This window comes from Neodiprion pinetum, chromosome 1, assembly GCF_021155775.2.
Source record: "Neodiprion pinetum isolate iyNeoPine1 chromosome 1, iyNeoPine1.2, whole genome shotgun sequence".
NCBI classification, from domain to species: domain Eukaryota; kingdom Metazoa; phylum Arthropoda; class Insecta; order Hymenoptera; family Diprionidae; genus Neodiprion; species Neodiprion pinetum.
In genome coordinates, this window is record NC_060232.1 from 5,165,235 (window position 1) to 5,177,171 (window position 11,937).

Below are 11,937 nucleotides of genomic sequence, written 5' to 3' on the forward strand. Positions count from 1 at the left end.
ATGCAATTTGTACTTCTCTTTTCCTAAACCAATAGATTTAAATTATGATACATAGCTAATAATTTTAATTGTGTATATTTTTCTACAAATTCAGCAATACAAGTTGATTCGGTGATAGCAGCAATATGAAGATTAGTAAATGCTGCATTAAATATAATTGTTATTAACAATAGTTGTATAAAAATGAACAATTCAATTTTTATCATGATTTTTTCTGCGTACAAAAATTGATCCATCTATATCGCAATGACACGAATTTTGCATATAAACTTACCACTATTATTCAATGTTTTAATTCTACACAATTTATAAGATCTATTACACTTAAATAACCTATTTCAGAAGTTTGAGAACTTGACATAAATAATATTTACAATTAGTGGATCTTATAAAAGTTGTGATCATTTATAAAATATTCGTAATTAAATTCTTAACATATAAAAATTCGCAAAAGCGAAAAATATATAAATTAAAATAAATAACGTCTTTCAACAATTAAAAAATACATTCAGATGATTCTATGGGCTTCTGAACAGTGTATTCTGTTAGACTGCCCCACGTCGGACCAACTCTGATTTTAACAGGCAATGGAATTGTTAGCTGATATGCTTCTTCCATTGAAATTTTAACTATTGCTGCAACACGATCAAGATCTGCGGCATTCACCTGTAAGAGTATCATGATTATTTACCCATTTTGATTTTATTCTTGTGCAACAATTCATCCTCATGCAGAGAATTGTAACGGAAAAAATGACTAGTATAACTGACCTCGTATAGGAGTTCGTCGTGTAGTTGCAGAACTAAGTAGGCCCCTCTATTCTGCGAATCTTTGCTGCTCCTTAGTTTTCTAGTTTTCATTTCTGAAATGACTCTAGATGTATCTGAATACTCTTTCTGCAGTCTTTCATCTATTAGAACCATAGCTTTTTTAGCCAAGTCCGCTGCTGAACCTTGAATTTTTGTATTCACTGCTTGTCTCTCTGCTTGAGCTATAGTAAATAAACGTTCGCAGTAAATTGGAAAAAAACTCGCAGCAGAGAAAATTTGTCGCTACTCACATCTTTCACTTTTTATCTCACTATTTAGACTCGGAAGTAATCTGCGCCTTTCCATTAGAGTCGTTACATATCCATTTTCTCGGCTTTCGGTTATCACCTGATTAAGCCAATTATTCACGTTTGGATAAGTTCCCATAAAACTTTCCATGAACCTGCTTGCTTCTAATTCAGTAACTGATAATTGTTTTGCCAAAGCCCTCGAACCCATGCCATAAATTATTCCATAACAAAGCTGTTTTGTGCGTTGACGCATATCATCATCTACCTGAACAAACAAAGCATACATTGATTACTATAAAAAATCAAATGTGATATTACAAAACCCGTGCTTCATGTAGTTATTGTTGAAATCAGGATGTTCTTTCTTACCTCAGACGGCTACAAATCAAAAGTCATTCAAAACAGAAATTTGTTTGCCGATTGAATAATATAGAGAAGATCTATCAATTATTGGCATAGGGGACTGCGTCAAAGAATTCGTACCTCATTTATGGTTATATAGTTCCACTGCGCAGCAATGTTCTTGAAAATGTCAGAATCCTTTTTCATTATTTCACACAAGACGGGATCTTTTGAAAGATGTGCCAATATTCTTAGCTCAAGTTGACAATAATCTGCTGATAACATGATATTTCCACAGGTGGGAACAAATGCCATTCGCATACTAATTACATAACTATTATTTTCAGAATTAAAATCTCTTGGAACATTCTGTAAATTTGGTTCGTGCATTGATATACGGCCAGTGGCTGTACGTGTTAGACAACACCCTCGAACTCGTGGACCTTGTTGCGCCAGGTTTAATAACGGAAATACCATCTGAAAAGAAAACATGCTTAATGTTGTGTAAATATTATCATTGAAATTTGAGCAATTTCTTGTTGAAACAATAGACTAACTTTTGTCTGCGTTGTATTAAGTTTCCGCCAAGACATAATTTGTTTAGATATTGGATTATCGCAATTTTCTAGTACGGCTTTATTTGTGCTGACTTTAACTCCCTTGTACATCCCGAGAACCTGTGACAAGTCATGGGAAATATTAATAATTTTGTTTTCGCAATAAATTTCGTCCATCAAATTAATAATCATGTCACTTTACCTGTGCCACTTCTTTCGAGGAGGTGAAACTAAACTTTCGCCCAGCTAACGAATATGCTCTTTGTTCCAATGATGACATTTCTTCTTGGAGAACGGCTGACAGCTCTTGAAGTGATTCAAGATTTAGACCTATTCCTGTTAGTTCCATACGAGCCAGTGTTGATACCACTTTGGTTTCCACATCTGTTGATAGAAATTTAAAATTACTCAAGTAATATTGAATAGAATTTATCCAGCGTATTCAGTTTTTTAACCGTTATCTATGGTCTATGAACGCGTAGTGACTCTGCAAATCAATTTTCAGCTATCTAAAAAGAAAATTTCATTACCTTCAAATGTATTTAACAATGTTTGACTCTGCTTGTGTAACTCTTCAATAAGCTTACTCGTAACATGCCATGTCACAGTTGCCACTGCAGCAGCTTTATGTCTATCGAAAAAATAATCATCATTTCCGGAACTGGTTCCAGCAGAGCTTTTTAAAGAACTTGCATGTTGTAAGATAGTAGCACCTTGCGGAAAATACATCTTAGCCTGCAGACAAAAAAATTATGAACAGTGATAAAATCATGTTGCTGAACATGAGTAGAGGTATATGCAGTATGCTGATTCAGATTTTATATTTTATTTCATTTCTATGATGTATTATCTACGTATCTACATACAACATCGTTTACACCTTACCATGTCGCAAATGTTGCTTTCGTCAGTCTCAGGTTGTAGTAACCATTCTGCTACTTTTGGATCAAGGAATCTACAGTTAGGGGTAATCTTACAGCATTGATGAAGTTTTTTGTATACTTCCTTGCTTCCGTAGCAGCGTACATTTACCGATGAATCTGTGAATACGTCTCGTAAGAGTTGCAGACGGTCTTTTAATGTAATACTTCCTTCTGAAAAAGGATAGAACAGAAAATTTTCAAACCAAGAGTTCATAATATTAGAATATTTAGATTTTTTAAATGAACGAGTAATATTTTATTAACAAAGCAATAAATTTTAAGGAGTCAAGAAGGATATTTATATAAATCCGGTAAAATCCGTACAGTCTACTTACCTTTTCTATTTTCAAAAGAGATCCAATAAATAACATTTCTGCCCCAAGAAATGGCAACTCCGTTGACAACTGTGTCTAAGTAAACACAGCTTTCATTTTTCTTAAACTTATTTTTCATTCTGCTTGCCGATCCGGAAACTAATTTACTTCCAATACCAATTGTATCATTTACAAATTTATTGTGAGCCAAAGCTATCGCAATCTCAGTCTTCTGCTTTAATTCGTTACTGAATAATTTGAATATATTGTCATTCAAAGTTACGTTGATGATGTCTAAGACATTCCAATTCACTGTTTGCTCTGAATTTAATTGTTCTTCCCTAACGTCAGACCTTAAACACCTTTTTTTGCATTTTTGTAGGTTTTCAATCTTCTGAACGATAAATGACGAATTCACAGTTCTTTTGTGCAGGTTTTGAGTTGCTCGCATTCTTTGGATAGGAGAATCCTCCTCTGAATTCGACACAACACTATCTGTACTACAATTCTCTTGATACAAAACTTTTTTAGCGCTAGCATTGCCGGTTCTTATCAACTCAATGTTCTTGGTTTTGATGGCATTTGACTGCCCGTTACACTTTGTAAGTGTTGAATTGTGCTGCTTTTTATTAATCATAATTCTTTTTGAGGATTCCAGTTTTATTCTGGTTCTACTTTTTGTGGTATTCTTAATAGATTCCAAATTCTGTGATGCTGCAATTAGATCGTCTGAATCTGACTTATTTGATCCAAAGGATAGTCTCCGATTATGACTGAGATTCAATACGTTGAGAACTGGACTACTATCACTCAAAGAGTGAGTCTCGTTAAACTTACGTTTGCGAGTTCCCGAATTGTCTATAAGTTTTACATTGCGTACATTTTGTATGTTCGATTTTAAGGAAATGGATTTCAAGCGAGTATTTTGCATCATTGGTGTTGCTGCTATTTCATCACTGATGTCAAAATCATTAGAAGTCATTTGAAGATTTAATTTTTTTTTTCCAGAATCTAAATTTGAGGCATTATTCGATTCCTTCAAATGATCCCATGTAGTGCTGTTCCATGAGAAGTTAATTTCTTCACTGTTGAAAATATGATTATTCAAGTCTGGATTTTCAGTAACTGCACGATTTTGCATGGCATTTGTATTAGATGAAAATTTGACTCCAGAACTACTGGTCTGTTTCATAATTATCTCTGGCGTCTTTCCTTTAGTTTCTATTGCAGCAATAGGCTTCTGTAAACTGATGGACGGACTATCAATTGCAGAACATTCTGTGCCTTTAACTTTAGTGATATCTAAGGATCCATAAACATTTTTTTCAAGTTCATTGCAGAACTGCGAATCCAAATATAAACTATCTCCAAATAAACTGGGACTTCGTGAAAGTGATACTTTCTTTTCATCATTGAGTCTAAGGTCTTTTTTACCTTGCTCTGAGAATGATTCTGGTCTGAGACTTTTTCGTAATTCTTCACTTGACTGCTTACTAGACATTTTTTCATTAAATGATAACCACTTCAAGGTAACGACTGGCGAAATACTCAATTTGAAATCTGGCAAAACCATCTTAGCAGGACTGGACTTTTCACTGATTTTATTGCAAATATTCTCACAATTTTCCTGTAAGTTTCTTTCAGTAATGTTGGTTTTTGTGTCATCTGGACCATTATTCAATATTTTACTCTTACTCCGCTCATTATCTGGTGTTTTGAGAGATTTTGGGGAACCAAAAGTCGCTGTTTCACTTATAATCTGTTGAAAATTATCACTGGATATCGATGTCACGCTATCTTTAGCTCGTATTTTTCGTTTCGCGCCTAGAAGACTGAATTTGGGCTTATTTTTAACGATTTCATTCACATGCTTTTCTCCTCGCGTTATCTTATGATTATTAAGTTCCGTCTGCATTGTTTCCCCCTGTAACTTGTTTCGTAAATCAATTTCTTCGTTACGGATATGATGAGTGATTTTTGAGCCATCCATTTTAATTTCCCTGTATTCTATTCGATGTGAATGTAGTTCAGAAATAACCGTCGACACGACATTGCCAGTTTCGCAATTTTGCGTTTGCTGTATTGCGTCCACTGAATCATTGTCAGATTTCCATACATCTTTTATAGTTTTACTATTCTCTGTGCAATCCTGTGAAGTAGCATCTTTTGCTATTGAACTTGCCGTTCTAATAGGTGCCGGAATATTCATAGCAATTTGATTGTTTATTTGATTAATGTCATGATCCTGAATAGCCGATGCATTGCTCTTATCGTCTAATATTGTTCCAAGTTTGTTTCTTGAAGTCACATTATCTTGTTTCCAGTGTACTTCTGTGACACCTAATTCATGCTGTAAGGAAAATATTAAGAGAAATACTTCATTGCAGAACGTGAAAAAAACTTACGAAGATGAACCAAAATAGCACAAAAATATGTGAAACTACAACCTGCACTAAAGTACGTGCTTCTTGCACCAACAAGACTGCTGCTTGGTATGGAGTTAGACCATCTCTTCCAGTAACAAAAATACTTCGTACTTTATTTCTCTTGGCAGCATCTAATACGTGTTCACCATCTTGTTCTTTTTCGCTAAAAGTGCAACAAAATGTTGGCACATGTAAAATATACTATATTTATAGTGCAGAGTTTGTGTTACTATGTTTCACATAAAAATATGTGATCAGCTGTGACGTAGTAATAAGTAGTAAATTTTCATACCTTTCAAAAGGTAAAGCTTTGTGTAAAGCACGTTCAACACAGAGTTCGTCAGCAGTAGCTAGATCCGCGACACACTTAATTCCCTCTTTGTAAAGACTTCTAGCACGAAGACCATTGAGCATTGGGAGACGAAGCAAGTCCAATAATTCTCTGCAAACGCCAAACTGTAATCTTGCTTGAAACTGACAAAATAACAACTCCATGCAATCCCATCCTAGTTGTTTACAGAATTGTGTCACCATTCCTGTAGGATAGGAAAGATTAACAATATATCCAAGTCAGTTTTTGATTTACATTTTTTATTTTCATATACTATAAACACATCGCTGTTCGAATGTAGATATTTAAATTCTGAGAAAATAATAGACGCTGTCACTTCACCAGGAAGATTTTGTTGTACGTATTTTAGATTGTGACGTAAACGTTTCAAATTCCTTGAAAAGTTAAAAGTTAAGGAACCTTATAGTATTTTGATAAATACCAGCAAATGTCGAAGCGGATTGTTGTAAGCTTTGCAAAACCCCTCGACTGCACCCATATTTTTCTGACACAGTGGTCAATGGCATCTCTCTTACCAAATCATGTAGGGCTAATGCAGTAAAGAATCTTCTGTGTATATTTTGCTAAAACAAGATTTGGTTCACAGATAGTAATTCGTCAATTGTTCGTTCAGTCGTTGGAAGTAAGTAATTCTGCAACGAAACACTTCGTCGTTGGTTTCTAATTGTACTAAACGAACCAGCAGTTTACAATTACCTGTTTTCCATGCTTAGCAATTCCACGAATAGCTGACATGACGAAACGCTCTTCAATTCCTACCATTTGTCCGACTCTGCGTTCACATTCGGACAAAGATTTCCATAAGTTAAAAAATATCATCCAATCTATTTGACCGGTTAAACTACCAGAATTAAATGGAGTCACCAGATATATAATGTGCAATTCTGTTTCAAGAACGAAACATTTTCTTGCTCTTTGTAATTCTTCAAACAAAAATAATCCCTCTCCGGGAGAAACTGATGACGCAAGACAGGCTTTGCCAAGTGCTGTTGCGACCCACCGTTGTTCTTTCTCTTTAGTTTCTTGAACTCTGTTAAAAAAACAACCACATACATCGAAAATATAGTTCTATTGCAATGAAATTGAGAACTTGAGATCAGTTAGCTGCATTCCACTCACGTAATAAATTCATGCGTAGTTAAATAGTCCATAGCTTCTTTTGTATGAGTACCAACGTTATTTTCGGGATTGAAACTAGCCAGCATGCATCTGCCATAAAGGTTAATATCCACAGGTGTACAGGCAACTTCACTTGCCACAGCTTCTAAAAGTGCTCTAATAAGTGGTCCCGAACCTTCTAAACAAGATTCTACTGGATCTAAAGGTGCTGACAATAAACTTTCTGCTGCTTTTTTTTCATTTGGCTTACATATTAATATGCTTTCACCTATAACAAAACAAGTTACAGAAATTAATTCAAATAGGACAAGAAGAAGAAGAAAAAACAGTTAGTTTAACATGTTGACATAGCAATGCATGTATTACAAACCTGCAGTGTCCTTTCCCATTCGACCAGCACGTCCAATCATCTGTCTGTATGTTAAAGTATCGATTACTTTCCCATGAAACATTAGCGATCTGATAATTACTCTTCGGGCTGGTAGATTGACTCCACTACTCAAAGTTGACGTGGCTATGAGAACTCTGAGTGACCCAGTTCTGTAGTGTAACAGGCGAGGATTTATAGGTGTGAAATTTTTTCACTGTTACGTTTATTCAGATCGCTACATAATGTAGCGATATGACCAAATACGAAATAATACCTGAAAGAGCCTTCAATAATGTCGCGCTCATCCATGGTAAGACCTGCATGATGAAATGCGACACCAAATGAAACCGTGCTCTTCAAGATATCATCCAAACCAGCAGGGCACCTTTTCAGTTGTGACAGTGTTTCCTCTATTGCATTCGAATCTAATTGGTTCCTAAGAATTTTCCCCAGGGTTGTTTCTTCGCTACCTAAGATAGGTAACATTAAAGAAAAAGAATATACCCAGTGAATACATGACCTTGATTTTACATCATTAATAGGTCATAGGTAGGTGACGAATTTTACGTAAATTTGACATTAGTCGAAATTTCTTGCCGCATTAAAAGTTAGATAGCGAAGTCAAAAATAGAGATAATAAAATTTCCCAAGCGGCGTTTTAATGGGGAAAAAAGTAAGGCTTTCTAGGGATGGTTGAATATGGAGGGAAAAAAAATGGTAATTCTTTTTGACTTATTTCAAACCAATTTGAAGGATGTGATCATGAAAATTCGATTTCACTCTTCTTAAGGACAGGTCTAATGTCCATATCAGGTCATACAAAGTCATCCCTGCTGAAAAGAATATCTTGTCATTTACTAATCGTGTATAAAAAAAAATTAAATTGAAAAAAACTTTTGCATTCTCTATAATTTCAGCAAAACTGAAGTCCATCTTCCAGATGTAGTTTTAGAGAACAATTGTTTTTTTAATGAGTTATTCAGAGTCTTATCCGTTATATCCTTTTTCGTAGATTGTGCAACATTTCAAGTTTCATTATATATAGAAGTTACCAAATAATTCTGTTATGTATTTCTACGTTGAAATTATAAGCGTATAGTAGATCTGTATAATGTATTGTACTAAGCTGAAGATTTAAGTGTATTGTATTGCCTGATTTTGTTGTGTGAGGTATACATCTGTGTTCCATTACACTACAATATATCTGCATGATATAAAGTAAATGTCATCACAAAGTCATATTAAAGCCATAGTTACGAATAAGAAAATAAACCGTCCTTATTACATCAGTGTTATGTCAGATTGACATTGTTTCTATGTCATTTTTTTACGTTAGTATCTGACGTAAATAAGTGCGAAATATTTATTCACATATGACACATTCATGATATTGAATGACATCATGTTGACATCAAATTTACATGAACGTGTTCACTGGGTACCTAATAGATGGAAAAATGTTAACTTGATTGAATATTATACCGAATGTTGAATTTCATGAAAGACTAACCCAACTTGAAGAATATTGCAGCAACTTGATGGGCTAGTTTCTCACACCAGTTTTTGGTAGGACAAAATATCAATGTACTGTGTCCATTCGATATGGTTTCAATGCAAAGTTGAAGAATATTGTCCGAATCGTTTGGTAGTTCAGGTGAAGGATCTAACTCTCTTACAGGTACGAATTTATTGTCATATATAGTTGTGCGTACCTATAAATACGAGTATCTTTAGGGATGGTTGGTGATGAAACATAAAGCTTTTTTTGATTTGAAGAAGACTAAAATACCTTGTATTGCTCATTCAGAGGGACAGGTCTGAATTCTGTGCTGAAAAGCTCTGCATCCAACCATTCAGCTAAAACCGAGAGATTCGGAAGTGTAGCTGACATACCAATGAGTTGGATTTTCACATGCTCTTCCCTAAACAGCATTGCCATGTATTAAGTGGTGACGAAACTCACAACCGCTGTGGGTTTAAGTAAACTTTGTAAGATAGAGTAAAAAAGTATAAAATACATGTTCACCTTAGAGTCATGTATTTCAGTTTTGTTAGCAGCAATTCGAGCAAGTACCCGCGATGCGGATCTCCAAGTAGATGAAGTTCGTCAACAACTACGGCTCCTAAAGATGAAAGATCTCCTTCTTCCATTAATCGGTTAATTAACGAATTTGCTTTTTCAATGGTTGCTATTGCTATATGGGCAGCAGCCAGCCCTCCTGCTGGAGCAATACCTCCCATGAAACCTTCAACTCGAATTCCACTGCTCGATAGCAAATCCTGAAGAATTATAAATTCAACACATTTTTCATGTATCATTCCTCTATAAATTTATTATTAGTGAAATGCACAAGTGAAAAAAGTTTGACACTCACTTGAAAGTAAAACATTTTCTCTCGAACCACTGAGACAAATGGTAGGATGAAAATTACTTTCTTTTGCCGTTCTAAGACCGTTTTTATGACAAGCATTTCTGCAACGAAAGTCTTCCCTGCTGATGTTGGTGCGGAATAAACTAAGTTCTTGTTTTCCTCGAGCACTCGGTAATTGGATAAACATTCCACTTGCCAGGGAAACATCTTTGTCATGCCTCTCAATTCATATTTCTGAGCACAAATTGATCAGAAAAGGTTCACAGTGGGTAATCAATTCATTGATTCAACAGAAACGTGCATTAGACAATGCCATAATTTTACTCAATATGATTAGAAACGATTTCAGCCCAATTAAAAATCTTCATTTATTTCCAAGTGTAAAAGTTGTAACAAATTCTTTGCTCGAAACGTAGACGAACAGAAATAATTCTAGTATGATCATGATCGAGAGTAATTACTTTATGTATGATACCACCAAAAAATCTTATCATTGAGAAAGAAAGAATCATTACAAACCTGGAGAATATCTGGTGGCAATCCCCATGCAGATAATTTGCAACGATACTGTGTGTTAACTATGGAGTATTCGCTGACTGACTCAGGTATCGAATTTAAATCATTATTTACTGGTTGTGCACACACTTGTAACAGGTCATTGAGTTGCCCACTTTGAGTTCTTTTTTCAATCTGCACATCTTGGGTCTTCTTGTTGACCATGTTTACTAGATTATTATTTACAATTTTGTCATTGGATGATGAATGTATAAAATTAACGTCATTCAATGCTGTGTTATTTGAGATACATTTTTTCCGCAAGCCTCTCACGTTGGTAACTGCACGTGAATTATTGTTTGACCTCTTGTCAGCTGAACTTTCGACTATGAGAAATTCTTCAGATAACTTGACAAGATCTTGTTTGGATAAAGATACTCCAACAGATTCTTTTCTGGAACTTTGACCTTTCTGGTTGTATAAAAATTTATTATTACCACTCGCGTCTTCAATCAAATCAATTTCATTATTTTTCTTTGACTTAACATTATCGTTTCCACAAATTATTTTACTTGGTAAACCTGAAGTGTCAGCTTTAGATAAAAGTATACTTTCTTGAAAATATTTCTCAATATTGGTATCATCATTCGTCACCAATTTTGCAGAGTAGTTTTTGCAAGGCGGATGATTGTTTTTCAAACGACTATCAGTCAAATTCTCTTTTATTTCTTGAAGACGAATAAAAAATGGTTTACAGTTGCGTAAATTATCCGCTTCTTTCTTATTTACGGTATTATTCTTTGTATTGCTGCAACATTCGGCTTCTAATAATGCATCCAAGGTCTGCTCCCCAAATGAGCCTATTGTCGTTCCGCTCATTTTGAAGCAGACACGTTACATCGATATATTTACCGTGGTAACATTATCTGTAAAAGAAATAAATCAATCTAACTGAAGTAGGTATGTTTGTTAAGTATTCGATCCAAAAGCTAGAGAATTTTTCCAGATAATTAGCAATACTCCTTCATTGTCTTTTATTGACACATTGACATGCGGTATGCCATAATAATGTAGCTATTCCCTGGTTATTGTCATAGTTTAAATAAATTTCAGTCTCATTTTTAGGTGAATTACTTCTAATGATTGTGTACATTCAAACCGTTGAGAAAAGTAGTTGAAAACATAGGTTATATCAGACAAACGCAGATGTCAACGAAATTCAGTAGCGCTGTCATTTCTGTAAGTTGTAAAACTAAATTACATTTACTAAATTATTTTTCACTCACCTCAGGATTAAGTTAAGAAACATTATCGTTCGTTCACACGAAGTTGATCGTGAATCGGCATACCGAATGACTGAATGGTAAACAATTTTTCATTCGAATTTAAATCCAACAAGAATTGACTACAGTTCCACCTGCTGGTAAAGCCGAGAAGATAGCGAACATTATCACAAATTGTAGTTTTTATATAAAAGAATACTCCAATCCCATTGCGGCTCTGAATGCAAGAGAGCAGGTGTATCCTTTCTTCGCCAATAGAGACGTGATCTTGGCGTAGGACGTAGTGTTAACGTGTAAATCTCCATTGATCAAAATAGGAAAAAA

General features: G+C 34.7%; 1 protein-coding gene across 1 annotated transcript; it reads right to left on the minus strand.

Moving 5' to 3' along the window:
• Positions 1–95: 95 nt before the first annotated feature.
• Positions 96–11,937, minus strand: DNApol-theta (DNA polymerase theta). The gene is made up of 22 exons (XM_046620229.2): positions 11,617–11,937; positions 10,355–11,256; positions 9,839–10,069; positions 9,490–9,743; positions 9,253–9,385; positions 8,974–9,175; positions 7,738–7,933; positions 7,464–7,633; positions 7,094–7,361; positions 6,671–7,004; positions 6,396–6,537; positions 5,915–6,158; positions 5,644–5,785; positions 3,218–5,546; positions 2,845–3,053; positions 2,490–2,694; positions 2,162–2,343; positions 1,960–2,079; positions 1,544–1,879; positions 1,061–1,325; positions 771–991; positions 96–666 (listed from the first exon to the last, which is right to left on the minus strand). The coding sequence occupies exons 2-22, from the start codon at positions 11,207–11,209 to the stop codon at positions 496–498; spliced, it is 7,209 nt and encodes a 2,402-aa protein (XP_046476185.1). The 5' UTR covers positions 11,210–11,256; positions 11,617–11,937; the 3' UTR covers positions 96–495.